This window comes from Passer domesticus, chromosome 2 (genome assembly GCF_036417665.1).
Source record: "Passer domesticus isolate bPasDom1 chromosome 2, bPasDom1.hap1, whole genome shotgun sequence".
NCBI lineage: Eukaryota > Metazoa > Chordata > Aves > Passeriformes > Passeridae > Passer > Passer domesticus.
In genome coordinates, this window is record NC_087475.1 from 76,969,782 (window position 1) to 76,985,977 (window position 16,196).

A 16,196-nucleotide genomic window follows, 5' to 3' on the forward strand; every position below is an offset into this window, starting at 1 on the left:
ATCGCAACTCCTGAAGAGCCAAATACTTCTCTTTTGGTTACTGAACTGTTGTGCTACGTAGACATACTGCATGACACAGCAAAATATGGTATAAGCATCTGGTATTCAGATACTAGGAAGTAAAGCATGGTATAGGCAGAAGCAGTTTTGTAGCAAAATTTAGTAGAATATCAAATGACAGTTTCAAAGCATTGTTGAGACTGACATTGTTCAGCATCACTGAAACTGAGTACATGTAGAAACATAAGCCATCTTCCAAATACACTGCCACTGCTCACTTCTTTAATCACATTTCCATTCAATTCAAGACCTACATACATTGAGTAGGATCAGTAAATCTAGTAGATCATTTAGTATGTGTGTCCTATCATCCACAAAATATTTTGTTCTCAAAATTGATCTTGCTTGGGTATTTTAAAGCACATACACATCATTTTATCAAAACAGAATACTTCCATTTGGTGGAAGCAGCTCCCAAATACCAGCCAGATGCAAGTGCAGATGACCTTTCTTTTTCGAGGTGAATGCAACAACAGAAGTATTTGCATCCCAGTGTTTATACAGAAGGCTCCCCTTCTGCAGGCACAGCAATCACAGTAAGCATTAAGCTTCAGAAGCCAGTGACTACACAATTTAATTAGGAACAGCAAGTATTGTTGTTTTTTATTAAAATAAACAAAAGGCAGCTACAGGATGTGGATAGGTCCTGATAGAAACATTTACCAGTAAGACACTATAAAGCAAACACACAGCACTAGGAAGGAGGAATCAGCAGCTCTTGCACCAGCTGTGGGACTCTCACTAACTTCCACAGGGGCCTAATGCACTGCAATCTATCCAAGAGAAAGCAGCAGCAGCACCATAGTTCCCTGATAATACAAATTTACTTTTGGTCAAGTGCTAACTGCAAAGAACTGGAAAGAAAAAACAGGTATATAGAGTAAAAGGACAAGTGGCAGTAAGAATAAATTGAGTATTTTCTAGATGGAAGGTTCAGAATGGTGAATGCTGCAAAACATTCCTAACCCTTCACTTGAAAAATAACAAAAATTGGAAAATGCACAAGTTTAGGATATGAAAAAAAATGGGTGGCAGAGTTAACTGGAAAAAAGCTTCTATTCCAGGAAGATCCAGCAAGTCTTCAAATTTCAAAGGAAGTAGTTTCTAGGGAAAAAGACATTCCATCTTGAATAGAACAAATATGTACCAACAGTACATTGTCACATTAAAGGTAAGAACTGGGCACCACTGCATGTAACTGGTGGGGGCCAAGCTTAGTAGAGATGGAAGGTTTCTTCATACAGTGGACAGACAACCAGTGAGACAGACTCCTTGCCAAAGCATGCAGCCAGTGCTACAAGGGGCTTCAGACACAGATAACACAAGTCTTGGAGGACAGTTAAAAGCCATTAGAGTTCTCAGAGAAGAATATCTGCTTGAAGAGCAGAGATATTCTTGTCCTGCTTAGTCTTTGCAGGAAATTTGCTCCTGACCACTACTAGCAACAAGACAGTTACCTGGATGGGCACCTGGACTCTGTTTGTATAAATGGGGGAAGTTTCAAGATGCTGTTAAAAAGCTCTCTTACAAAAGCAATGTTGGCAGGGCCCAGCAGTTGCTAGGTTTTAAAACTGAACATCTTGAACATCTTGAACATCTCAAACACCTCAAAAACAGCAAGAGGAGACTTAAGAGAGAACAGCATAGCTACTTCTATTGCATCCCTAATGCCAGTATTGCTGTTTTTTGTCTCCACTTCTATGATGTATCATCCCCTGATTTTTTTCTTTCACCTGATTTTTTTCTTTCACCTGATAATTTTAAGTATACTTTAGATGTGTTACTCAGAAAGGTACCTCTATGACACAACACTATCAACAACACAACACTATCATCTGATTCTGCAGTTCAGCCTTGCTGTAGGATCCACCAGCACTAACCTGAAATGCTGGGCATCAACATGAGCTAAACAGCCTAATAGCTTTCACAAATAAATGTTTTCTTCTTCAGCAGAAATATTGCCTCAAATGGTATGCAAGATTTATACTAACCTAAATGAAAAACCTACTAGTCCTAATGAAGTGCAAATGAAAGGACTGTGGTATAAAGCACAGTGTGACAGCACCAGTTGCTACTGCACTGCATTCTGTATATATTCATTTCATACAATTTTTTGGTGTTTGCTTACAAGAATTTGCATCTTCTTTATTCTTCTGCAGCTTGCAGAACAGACAAGATTTTTAGCTGGAAGTCAAGAACTGAACTGCATCCTATACAAGAGAAGAACACCTTTTATCTAAAGTGTATCTTGCAGTTTGACTAGATGAAGAGAGACAGTACGTGCATAAACACCTGCTTATGGTAGTTGAGTCTGCAAAATTTTAATCAACAGTGGGCACATAACTGAATGGTTGCACTCAGCTTTTATATACTTCAGTAAAGTATTCTAAGGTCTCATAAGTTCATGTGCCAGCTGCAGGTAAGGGCTACAATGATCAAATATATTTATCACGAGAAATCAGCAAGAAGTCATACAAGCTAGTTAAGAAGTAAAAGCACCATGTACCAGCAAAACAGTAGGTCTGCTTATACCTTTCACATAAAGAATTTTACAAAGTTATAGGAAAATTATGCAAAAATCCTGACAAAGTAAAAAGCATGAATACCAGGATCTCCTGTATTTCAAATAAATTCCATACAAACATGCATGCACAAAACAAGAGCTCAACTATTTCTTGTGAATAAAAGACTTCTTCCCATAAACTGCTTTAGATAAATTTTATCCATGACAAAAACCAGTGATTTTCACTTTATTGCCACTCCCTCAACTATTTGGTAAGTTAGATGTTACCTCAGCTTGGAAACCATTTAAAATTGTCCCCCTTAGGTTTCAGAGAGCAAGCATTTGAGGCAATTTTAAAACTGTCAAGTTTGCCACAGACAGGAGCTTACACTTATACTCCAACAAGACTTCAGAGTAAAGGAATCAGTTAAATTTCATTCACAATCTCTGAGTTACTCACCATCACAGCATAAACAGGATTCAAAGTGTAGCTGTCAGCAAAAGCCAAATAGTTGCACCAGAAGAAAACAAAAGCATCCCCCTTCTGCTTCCCTGCTCCCTACTCCAATGCAACATTAAATCTGAAAGTTGGAAAATGGGTACGATAATGATGAAGCTGATTGACTGATTTTTTTTTCCTGGATATATTACCACATAAAACTGAAATTTAATTCATTAAGAAAACAATGAACTGTCCAACTTCCTCAACAAATCTGCATAACACAAAGCTGATCATGTCAGGACCTGTCTGACAGAGTAATAAAAAATGGGGACGACTTTGAATTGCAAACAATTTTTAAAAGCATGTAATTAAGACTTCCTTTGACCTTGTTAACAAGGATGCTAAAATGTTAATTCTTAACTAACTGTTTATGCTAAGGTCTGTTTCACATTTTCTCTTCCTTATGCCTAACCAATGTCTAAATTACCAGGATATTGTTAAATATCTAATAGAGATCTTTTTCCTATTACTATTCATTACAGGAAAAATAAAAAGACAAAGCCAAACCAACACAATCATAATGATTAACAGTTCTAACACTACAAATCTGAAAGTTTCTGCCTTCTGTTACATACTAATTATTTGGTTCCAAAATCTTAGGTCTGCTTTGTTTTAGAATCAAAATCTCATAGAAAGTGAAAACCTGAAATACCAGTTATGAAAGAGAATGCTTACTTCACTTACTTATACTCACTGGCCAGAAGTAAGTGATATACCTGGTCAGAAATTAAGTGTGCATGTGTTTAGAGGCCGAAGGTATAAAAATGAAACACAGGTCCACACTGATGATAACATAATTCTGTTGACAGCAGCATAACAAAAAGCTCTCAAAAATCTATCCACATGAAATATCTATACACATGAACTAGAACACAGGTAATTTTAGCTTAGTCAGGTACTTGTGTACAAACTCCTGTAACCACAGAATGTTTTCAGTGCAACAGTTAATAGCACAGTGTTTAAAATATTTCAGTTAAATGAGTACAATTCATCATGACCCAAAGACCATCACTGAAGTCAATGACATCTAAAATCCAGTTACAGCACAGTATTACTTTTTTCTGCAAACATGTTTTTCTTATAAAAACAGTCTCTAAAGATGGCATAGAACACACTTCAAAGCAACTTTGTCACAGCCTTTTATACATCAGATTACACCTTTTTAAGTATGCATATTTCATATCCTTGACTCAAGTAAAGCTGGCTGCTCTGGGAGTGACAAAAATTTTGTAAATAAAAATCACTACTGAATTATTTGTTCATTGACATTTAGGTCTATTAACCATATCAACTACACCAACAGCAACACAGGAAGAAATTTCTCTTTTACTCTATTTTTCACTGTCCTAAAGAGACTACAAGAAATGTTGCAATCAAAGTAATTTCAGAGGACTTGCCAACAAGCTTTTCAAATAAGTACAACAAAGTAGAAAAAATAACTGAGAAGTAAGATTCAAGAAGAAAATATACCTGTGAGTTGCATTTATTTCCTTTAATCAAAGAATTCCATTTTGCCTATAAACCTATGCTTCTTCTTTCCTTTCAGATGCTTTATTCAACCATAGATGTCTAACTTGATAACATATCCAGTAAAGGCAAAAAAGTTTACTTGCAACAAGGGAATCAAAAAGGGAAAAGCATCCTTGAAGTTGTAACACTGTTTAAAACAAATCTGTGTAGTGCAGACAACAAAGTTCTCAACAAATCAGAACTCACTGGAGATAAACTAGCAATAGTTAATGACCTTCACTTGACTTTCCTATAAAACAATTCAGCAGAAAAAAACTGGCTTCACAACCTTGGTGTAATAATCAGTAACTACACTGAACCCCTAACACTGATCTAAGTTACCAAACAGCATGTCAGAGACTCAACAAAAGAGATCTGGTCTTTCACTGTGACGCAGCAAAGCCTCGTTAGCAAAATTAAAGCAAAGTCCAAGACTGTTTTCAAGACAGCTTTGTCTCCTTAGCAACTGGCATGACCGACAGGCAGCATACTGGTAAAAGTCTTACTTTACAAGGCAGCTTTGTATTATTACTTTGACTTAACCAGCAATTTAGAATACTTGCCTGAAACACAGTCTGAAGTAACTTAGCTAAAAGCCAAATAAAACAGCAACAGAGTGAATCCCAGAAAACAGACTCCAAGAAGCACTTCAGGAGGCCATGAAACAGCGACACAGCTTAGTCACGCCTTACAAAAACTTTTGTTCTCCAAATGAAACTCCACTTTTATTTAGCAAAAAACAGCTAAGAGGTACCGTTTTCTTATTAAAAACAAATTTTCCCCATGCTGTAAATTCCTATTCAAAAGCTTAACAAAAATTACATTTCACCTGGTAAATTTCCCAGCAGAGCCTGACATCAAAATCAGGTTCAGCAAACTGTTTGGGGGACAGTGTCCTGCCAGTACCTGGCATCTATCTGTTAACATTCCAATACAACATTCCTCCAAGAATTTGTCTCCCATCATGCTAACCCCCATGCTGTTAAATTTCCCACAGACACAATTCTGTCATTCTCTTGGGCCAACTACATAGTACTTTAGCTGTATCTTAGGGGCACCTACCAGAGGACTGCTACTCACAGAAATCTCCTGTAAATTTCCTGCATTCAACCAAGTGAAATTTTCTTTATAATTTACATGAGAAACTGAGTCAGGTAAATAACAGCATTTACATAATCACTCACAGGTTGTTGCCACAGGGAGAGAAAAAAAAAAGAAAAGACAAAAAAATACCTTAAAAAAAGGAATATTCACTCAAATAGCAAAAGACAGCAAGTTCCACCCACCATTATTGACTTTTACTGCACAGGTATATGAGAAGTGTACAAACAATAAATGGAAGTATGTTGGAATGTATAAAAACACAAGGACAAAATTAATATGAGAACTGAGCAGCTATCAGTTTTAAAAGGTTAAACTAAATCTAATTACATCATCTGAACTTGTTCCCAGCTATGAAGATAAACACATGCAGTGCTCTGGCCACATATAAAAAGAAGACGAACATCCCTGGTTTTGGATGACAGATCTCTTGCTGTCTACCTCATTTTTGTTTATCTTTTCTTTAGCTGGTTGCAGAAGAAAGATGTCTAGTCTTAATCAATATTGCCTGTAACTGAGACTAGTTTTAATAATTAATCTTGTACCTCAGCCCTGAGCAACACCTCTTGCTCTCATGGGCATCACCCCACTAAGTGCTTGTGTCCAGTGCTTACATCCCATATGGGAAAATGTGTCTTTGAAAGCAACAGGAACTCTGCTTTACTTTTACATATGACTTAACTTAGGTCCTGATGTTAAATATTTCAGCACTCCCATTGCTAATAAGTTACTTTCTCTGAGGGTTTAGTCTAAAACCAGACAGAGTGAAAAATCCAATTTGCTTGCTGTGTCAGCTTTTAAAAACTTGCAGCTGTTGTGCCACAATTGCAGGGAGAAACTGAGCAAAGTATAAATGGTGGCTTTACATTTTGAATTTTAAAGCTACTGTTATTTTTTCGTTTCCAGAAGAAGAAAGATAAGAGACTAAGAGATGAATCTTGTAAAAGTTGGTATGATTTTACCCAAACATGTCACTGATGAGTTCAACATCATTTACCTATTAGAAGCTTCTTGCAAAAATGTGATGTAGTAGTGCTCAGGCTCATGTTCATGGGAATTCTCCAATTAATATGCTTGTATTATTTTACTGCTTTCTATCAAGCAGGAATTTCCATCATGTGACTAAGGGGTTAAGACTATCCTGTGCTACAATACAGATGACTACTAAAAACTCCACTACTGTAATTCTTTGCCATCTTCCACATAGAGAAAACAAAAAGCAAAAGGATGAAAATCCAGAAGACAATCATCTTGATTTGTATCAAGTTCTTGTTTGTATTTAGAAGACCTCAGAAAACAGAAGTAGTTCCACAGCAGTGCAGTTACACCCATAGAGCTTAATGCTAGAACTCCAACTCAAATATAACCAGATTAAATATTTAATAAGTAGAATTGCAGAAGCATCTTTTTTTAAACATGAAATTATGATTAAACCTGTATTTAAATACTCTTATTATTATTATTAATCAGAGATACTTCAGTATTTTAATTATAAAAGACTGGTTAAGACTTAGTCACAGTTACAGCTTTCAACACAATAAAAAATTTTCAGATCACCAGTAAGATAAAACTGTTCTCAAATTTGATCCAGGAGATAGGAAAGCAGTGCTACAAAGCAGTACGAGATACCTAAAGCATATAGACCCAAAATCAGATACTACAATGCACAAAGAATATTTTTATGAGATATGTGAAAGACAAAAACCCATGGGAAGAAGAAATGTTCAGATCAACAACCAATTAAAAAAAATCCTCAGAGAGAATTTAATTATTAACTTCCAACTATGTGCCACATATGCTGTATTTTTCCCAGTTCTAGCTTCTTCTGAAGATAATAAATGTCAATATGCTTATAAATTAAAAAAAAAAAAAAAAAAAAACATTTGTGAAAACCATGAGATATGTTCTTGGTTTACCTGAAATCATATCTCAACTGCTTTTTGGAATAGTCTTATAAAATCACCTCAGTACAGCAGGGTACTGAATGCATGGATAATGTTATTTCACCAAACACAAGGAAATTGTGCCACTGCTTTCACTGATGCCCAGTCTCAGTGGGGCACAAATGGGGCATATTTGCCCTTATTCTTCCTTGGCCCTTTCAAAGATACTGAAACGTTCAGTAGAACTGTGAATTCAAAAAAATGTGTGTTATTGTCATTTCTTAGGACTCTTCAAAGTAAGAGGCAGAAGGAAAAATACACACTTAGTAGTACTGTGACTGTCTTCCCTTAGATTGTCAAAAACATACCACAGCAAGCTTTCCTTTGAAAGTGTTTTAACTAATGTTTTTCCTTCAGCTATGTTCTGAAACTGACAGTGTCCACAGTACCATTTTTTCATGACTTTTTCTAGGGAGATCTTTGATCTTTTGAGTATTTTCTTAAACAGTCAAATCATTAATGTAAAAATGTAACTAACTTGACATATTACAAATACAATTTAGCAACCAAAGATCTTCAGAGGTGGAGACGCCCATCAAAAGCAGTGGCCACAGTTTTGGCTTTCAACAATACTGCGATTTTACTGACCAGCTTGCTTGAACTATAGAACTATAAACATAAGAAGTGATATTGATGACTCCGAATACACACTTGACTAAATTAAGGTATTCAATAAAATATGTGGCTGTGGCTTTTCCAGTTAACATCTTTTATCCTTGAAAACTAAGACTACTTTGGTGGGGTGGGGAGACTGAGAAGAGCAGAGGATATTGGCGTAGTGAGTAGTACCACTCAGGGGTAAAAATGGGATGCAAGAGAAATTTAACATCATCACTGGATATTTTTCACGTGTGACATAAGGAAATTAAAAAAATCCAAAACGAAAAATCATAGCAACAAACTTCCCTGTTGCCTTAACACTAGTTGGTTTTGTAACACCCAAAACCATACCTCCGTACGGAGCACATGAGAAATATGGAACAGCAATCTTTTTTTCTCCCAGATGGATAAACACCTCAAACACACCCACAAATACTAATGAAAACCACCTTGGCCTCCTTCAGGAAGTCATTCAACACTTGACAGAAAAAATAGGAAGTTGTTGATAAACTGCTTGTAAGAACTACTTCCTGTAGGAAAAATAATTACAAGACTTGTTTGACAATCAGTTAACTTTTCCTCACACTACAACAAGAGAAGCAGTATTACAAAAGCTCTGTAAGAATTAAAAGCATAACTCTAATTTAGAATTATATAAGAGTAATTCTAAAACTGAGCAAAATTTGTTTATTCTTTCTGCAAGCTGTTGTCTGCTACTCCCATTGCACATTATCTTTTGCCTCGAGAGTGATTCCCTATCTTTCTGCACAGTTCACCGAAATGTCAAGCAGCAGCTGGCTAACAGGAAGCGGTTAAAAAGCAATGCAATTGACATCACCACACAAACCAAGCTCGGCTTTTTTACTGTATGTTTAAGAATGGGCTACACCAGAGAGAGATGACTCAGATGTGACCACTTACTAACCAGCAAGTCTTAACTCATGAGTTCCACTGAAGGAGCAGTATCAATAAAAAGTAGTTTTACCAGCTGTACAGTAAGCAGGCCTTAACCCACTGCTCAAAATCATCGCTAAGGGAAAATGAAACTCAGCATTACTACTCATAACAGTGAGATGAATGCTAATAAGTGGAATTCTGGCAAATCATATGTTGGGCATTCATACATAAGGGGGTCTATTTATCCAGATGATAGACTAATTTACAAGAGTAGTTCTGGTTCAAACCCTATAGTACTGCTCTCACCTTCTTTTAATGTGTATGGCTATAGGGGGTGTGCATATAAAATATCTGGCTAAACAACTCTGCATCTCTCTCTATAAATACACACACAGATGATTAAGTATTTTCTCTCCCTATTTTTATTTCTTTGCACAAATTACTGTGTTTGCAGTGCTTGACCCATTGATTAGTGGAAGCAACTGTAATTCCAGAGAGTATTAAGTATGGTACTCAATTTTGTATTATTCTCTTTGCACTGTAGCATATTGTGATAACTATAACCATAAGGCTTACTGACATCTGGAAAGAATCTAATATTGTTACCTATTCTGCAAAGATCTTTCTAGAGTCTGATTACCAGACTGCTCATGGAGTAGCTACAGAACAGAGCAAGTGGAAACAAGGAGCGATGCAGCCAATGAAGAAAAAAAGCTGAATACTTGAAGAGACAGTAAAAATCTGCATATGGTAGAAGGAACCACATTAAAGGTGATTTAGAATCAGAAATCTTAGTACTCAGACTTCAAGCAAATGTTTAAGGTATAACCGGGCAAGATGTGAGCTTTAGCAGACTTGTAGGTGTGAGCTAGAACTTATCACTCACCACTGAAAAAAACCTTTAGTATACAAACTTGCTACTCAAAACTAGTCTTAAATTTCTTTGGGCTTCCTACACATACAGAGCAAACATTGTGCTAGTATTTTAAATGCTTTTTACAAATCTTAAACTCTAATGAAGTTGGTGGATCTCACCTGTATATAGTATTAAGCAACCTTTTTTGAACAAATGCTCTTCAAGTGTGAACAGAGCTGTCCTCATTAGACTCTCCCATACCAGAGCATCACCCAAGGAAAGCCATAAGGAAACAGCCCATTACACTGTTTAAAATCTCCCAAGGTCAGCATGTGACCCAGCAGGGAGAGGTTTAAAAAGCAGAGCCTTTATTTTTTTTCCTAACAACCTGGTTTGTTTCCACTCCTTTCCCCTTCAAGACATATCCTTCACAGCTAGCAGCTCTTTCAATCATTTACTTTGGATGTCTGCTAGAGAACAAACGATCTTGCTCATGCAGATGAGTTTGCCAGACTTGTGTGTACTTTCCAGTCTCAGGCTCTTTATTGTTCTTGCTGAAACCTGACCCTTTGAAATGGATACCAGGACACCAAGAAAGGACAAAAAAACTTGCAAAAGAAAAGGGAAGGATTTTTGTGGTAATAATCAAACTGCAGAAAAAAGCTTTCCAAGAATAAATCTTTCACTCTGATTTCACCTGAATGAGCACAATTAAAAAAATTCATTCGAAGAGCAGGAAGACATTTTTCGTCTCTTAAACTCTTTCATCTTCTGTAAAATTGACAGTGCTATCAAGAACAAACACTTGTGGCAGTAAAACTTTAAAATCAAATATCTATTTTTCATGCTTCATAAGGGGCTCTTTAAGAGCTCTCACTAACAAGTCAAAACAAAAGTTTGCTTTTCATTTCAAAACTCATTCTGTTCTTTCCTCAAGGTTCAATGAGCTACAGTTCTCAAACGGCATAAATTACACAGTTCAAAAAAACCTTCTACTTGTGCCTGCTGGAGAGCTCATATTCTAGAACACACTGATCTGTTAAACTTCACCAAAGAAAATATCACATCTTCAAGATCTACAGCTAATGCTTATTTTCACATTTCTAGTAGAGAATGATTGTTCTCAAAAGGGAACCTTCAGGCTCAAATAATTTCAGACAACTACTGCAACCTCTTTTCAGTTGAAAAAGGCTAATTTTTCCGTATGGAAATACCAGAGCTACAGAAGCAAGAAACATTTTTAAGAAGTTCTGCAAGTTCAGTTTTCATTGCAGACAATGTAAATTTGTTATTGTTTTTGAAGCTACAAGCTCAACTACTTCAATCCGATGCAGGTATTAACCATAATATTTGAGTGAGAAAGGTAGTAATAAATAGTTTTTCTTGGGTGAAACAAGTTTTCCATAAGTAACACTGTGTTACCTCTCCCCACCCTGCAAATGACATATAATGGGTAATTTAGAGACTTGCTGCTAAATAAAGTTAAAATTATAGTCAAAGTATTTGAGGGCAAGTTATGGTCTTGGTGGGCACATTTTCAGAAAGAAGAACAAGTCCCTGCTCTTTTAGAAAACTGCACAGTGCTTCCTGATGGATTGGGTGTCAAATGGATGGCATGCCTAACTTTCTTCAGTTATAGAAAAGGTGATACTAATTTCACTGCGTGGAAAAGTTACAGCTCTAGGAACATGAAACAATGTTAGAAATTCTGAAATTTCCTTTTCATTGCCAGGAATGTAGATGAGTTAATTTACAAACACAAATACTGTAATCAAACACACATGTTAATTGCCTCGGGAAGAGAGAGTAGGCAAAAAATATTTTGGTTGTATATTTAAACAATTGTTTTTAATCAAAGCATAAGAAGTCCTGACCTATTATCACTACAATACTTTCTAAAGTTAACTCTGTATTTTTACATCTGTATTATTAAAATAAGGTAAAATGTATCCTGACCGCCATGACAACTCTGACAATAATCAGCAAATCCAGAAGTCTTATGGTTCAAGAATGACTATGCTAATTTCACTGATGTTTTTTTTTGTACACAATATAATGGATAACATTCGTTAGCTAAGATTAAGATAGGACAAATATTCAGAGTACCACACAGTTTTCAGAAACAGCAGAGTTGATATGTGAGAAATACAGAAGTGGTAGAATCTTCTACTTAAAATCACAAGCGTGTTTTTAAAAATACATATTTTAAACACAATGAAATTTACTGAAATTCTAAGATGGGAAAAACATATATATCCCCAAAAGAAAAAAAAAAGCCAGAGATACAGCTATTTGAAAAGAAATTTTACTTACTTAAGAAAGTATCTCTGTCCAGATGGTGTCTTAGCCATCTCCCAGCCTGGTGGCAAAGGTACATCATCAGGGATCTCAAAAGAAGACTGGCGGAGGTGTTGAGAAGATGGAGCTCCAGGTCCAGTCACTACTCCAGAGGGTGTAAGTGTCCCTGGAGAAACAGCTCCCAGCTGCAGTGATGCTGGAGAGGAATGAGCTCGGACATGCTGTGGGGTCAGGGCTCCTGCTGTCCCGGCATCAGTGCTGGCCTGCCAGGAGTGAAATTATTTTCATTAAGATTCCTATATTTCAGTAGAAATGCAGCTGTCAGAAGACATTTCACTTTAAATGAACGTTTCAGGAGAAATTCATAGCTCAGTTGTTAAAGTTCTGCTTATTTTCCAGTTGTTACTGTTCAAGCAAGCCTCCATGTAGTTTGGTTAAAAGCCCCTGTGCAAGTCAAGAAATATTAACTGTATGCCCTTAGTTTTATTTTGAAAACTAAACTTCTTACTCCTCAGCACAAGGTTAAGAACAAACTTGCCTGCAGTCAGCAGATCTCATCCCGTGCATTGAGTGGTTTGTAACTGGACTGCACCCACTCCCTACCATCACACCCACTTTCTGCTGGAGGAGTTAACTTCCCACTCTCCTTTTCAAGAGGGGGTGTGGGGATCCAAGTAGACACACACACCATCCCCCTGCCACCCCCCAGCCCGTAGGGATTAAAAAGATCACACAAAGAGAAAAGCAATAGTGAAATGCCAAGTGGCAGCAGTGAGCTCCAATGGAGGAAGACTCATGAATTCAACAATTAAAATAATCTAAACAAGAAGACTGAACATAACATTTCCTAATAACTCAAATTTTTAAGGGTATAAAGAGTCTGTCCATGTTTTATCCAAAGCAAAGCTTCAGCAAACGGCTGAACCAGTCAATCAGAAATGACTCACAAACCCATTCACTGGAGTCACCACTCATAAGTACACAGAAAGTCCTTGCCAGTACTAAATACACGTCCAACACGGAACAGAAAAGGCAGCTCTGAAAACCTGGTTAAAGTAAAATTGGCTTTAAAAAATATATTTACCAATTAACTGGTTTTATAGACAGACCAGAACAACACTGACACCTACAATGAGGTGCATGTATGTGTCCCTGTCACACCTCTCTACACAAGGTATTACACCGTAGGAGGCCCCACTTACACACTCTTACAGTTCTGCTTCACTCCATCTGTATGCAAGCACACATGAAGTTCTATGTGTTCAACCGGAAACAAATCAGTTTGCACTTACATCCAGACAAAAGAAGCAAGTAGTAAATCAAGTGGATTTGCAATATTTAAATTCATGAGAATCACAGAACTATAAAAAAGAGAGACCTTTTCTTTAAGCAGAATGTTTATATGGCACAACTGAACAGAAAGGAAAAATGAAAACAGTCCACAATGAAGTAAATGATTGATTCTCTCTTGCCTTAGCTGGATTTCAAGTTTATGTTTTAGAAACCACTGAGTGGTACAAGGAACAGTGATCCAACTAAATATGCTTTACAGACAAAGATTAACATACACAAGGAATATAAAGGCTAAGCCTAAAAGTACAACCAAAAGTTGTATGATCATCACAAACTTTTAGTGCATTTCAAACACGATAGCTATTTAACTGCAGATACTGTGTTTAACAAGACACAGCACCAAGTGTTAGACTAATGTCTACCCATTCAGATTTGTACACAATGGAACCGCGATGAGATACACACAAGCTGGGAGAACACTATACATAAACCCCTTATTCCTTGCTATTATGTTATTAAAGGTCTGCAACTCAGAAGTTAGCAAAACGACAGAAGCAGATCAGCTCCACTCCTTCCAATTTTCTTTTCAGTCTTGCTATATGAAGGCCAGACTGCTTTTTTGAGTATTTGGAAAATGAATTAACTCCTAGGCTGGGAGAGTATGTGCCAAGGTTCAGCCTGGAATGAACTTCTGAAGTCAAGTTATAAATCGTTCAAAACAGAAGTTTAATAATGGAAATGTTGACAGACCCTTAACAACACGGGTACCAGGCACCAGTACACAGCGAGTTTCACCCTTACTGGCTACATAGATAAAGTGACAATAGCCAATAATAAAACTTATTTTATAGCTTAGCAACTAAGTTCATTACTTAATAACACTTGACTAGACATGCACAGTCTCCATCCAAAACGTTGGTTAACAGAATTAGCTTTCGCTCGTATTCACACCAGCACTTGGGTCTTGGTAAAAAAGTCCCTCTGCTTAAACACCGAACGCTCCTGGAGGCCGAGCCACGACCCTGCCCCGCACACCCCACCCCGTTCCTCCTCGGCCCTGCCCCCGCATCGCCCCTTCCCCCCCGGCCCCGTCCCGCCCCCTTCCCAGCCCTGCCCGCATCCCTCCCCCGCTCCCTGCGCCGCCCTGCCCCGCATCGCCGCCTCCCCCGGGCCGGCACGGCCGCGGCCCCACGGCTCCGAGCCCCGCTCCCAGGCGCTGCCCTGGATGCGGCGCTGCGCCCGGCGGAGCCTGGACGCCGTCGGACCTGGCGTCTGGCTCGGGAATTAACTTCGGATGTGCGTGCGTGTGGATGTGGGGGGGTTAATCCTACTCAACCCAGCGCCGTGCTGAAATGGTGGAAAAGTCACATCCATATTTACTGTCTGACGGGGCGAGGGGGTGTAGGTTTGGCACCACTTCGTCGACCCCTTCTACAGAGGGCAGGGAATTGGACCGCAAAGCGACATTCCGAGCGAAGCGCTTTCACCCAGGTTTTAGGGGCTCACCCCCACTGTCGCCCTCCCGGTGAGGCCGAGAGAGCCAAGGAGCGGATGTGGAGTTCGAGGCCCCGCTGGAGACCGGGACGGGGCCAGCGCTCGCCCGCCCTCCCGCCGCGGTCCCGGCCCCGTCGGCGTCTCGGGGCGCGGGAGGCGGCCCTGCCCCAGGGGAAGAACAAATAAAGGGGTGTGGGGGCGGCAGAGAGCGCCCCGACAGCCCCGGCCGGGCGCCCCCCGCCCGCTGGGCCCCGTGGATTCCCGCCCCGGCCCCCTCCCCCACACGCCTCCCCCGGGAGGAGCTCGGCGGCGGGGAGGGGGAACACGGCCCGGCCGGGCCGCCCCCCGCCCGCCCGCGGCGCGGGCCCCTTCCTTCCCTCCCCCTCACCTGGCGGGAGTGGGCCTTGGGCTCGGGCGGCTTGAAGAAGGAGTCGGGCAGTTTCCGCAGTCGCATGGGCAGCGTGTGTGGCACGTTGGCGCCCTTGGGGTTCATCACCGCGTTGAACAGCGCCTCCAAGTCGGTCTCCGAGTCGCCCCGCACATGGACGATCTGGTGCCCCGCCGGAGGGGGCCCCGCACCCGGGGGCTGCGCCGCGCCGGCCGGGGCCCCCGACACCGGGCCAGGGGGCTGCGGCGGCGGCTGCTGCTGCTGCGAGGCCGGGGGCTGCGCTGCCTGCGGCGGCTGCTGCGTTTGAGGCTGCCCGGGATCCATGGCTCCGTCGGGACCCCCCGGCGCTTCCCTGGCGGGGCTCGGCGGCTCAGAGCCCGGATTCCCAGTCCCGCATGCCCCGCTCCCCGGGCCGCGGGCTCGTCCTGCTGTCGCCGGTGCTTCTCACCCTTCGGTCGGGAAGCCGACCCGCCCGCGGCAACTGGCAAAACAACTCTGGCCGTGCGGCGTTTCTCCGAGCCCGGCCCAGCCCGGCCGGCGCCTCTGTCCCGGCGGCGGAAACTAACTCACACAACACACCAAACAAAAGTTCGCAGTTACGCCCGCCCGAATCACTCTCCGCCGCCGGCTCCGCCCCTCCTGAGCCCGCCCGCACCGTATCCGACCGAGGGAGCCCGTGCTCGCAGCGCTCCTGCGCGCGCCCGCCCGCCCGCACCGCCTCCCGCCCGGGGCGCAGCGCGGCCCCCCCGGCC

The 16,196-nt window shown here is 40.5% G+C and overlaps 1 protein-coding gene across 8 annotated transcripts in view; it reads right to left on the reverse strand.

The window, feature by feature from the left end:
* YAP1 (Yes1 associated transcriptional regulator) overlaps positions 1-16,061 on the reverse strand; it is an 88,001-nt gene extending 71,940 nt beyond the window's left edge. Inside the window, exons 1-2 of one of the 8 annotated variants that reach the window (XM_064409433.1) lie at positions 15,445-16,061; positions 12,285-12,532 (exon numbers count right to left, since the gene is read on the reverse strand). In XM_064409433.1, coding sequence (XP_064265503.1) covers positions 12,285-12,532; positions 15,445-15,768 — 572 coding nt within the window. In that variant the 5' untranslated portion in view covers positions 15,769-16,061. The remainder of the gene's footprint in view (positions 1-12,284; positions 12,533-15,444) is intronic. The other 7 variants (XM_064409435.1, XM_064409434.1, XM_064409436.1 and 4 more) reach the window with 7 other exon arrangements.
* Positions 16,062-16,196: the final 135 nt, after the last annotated feature.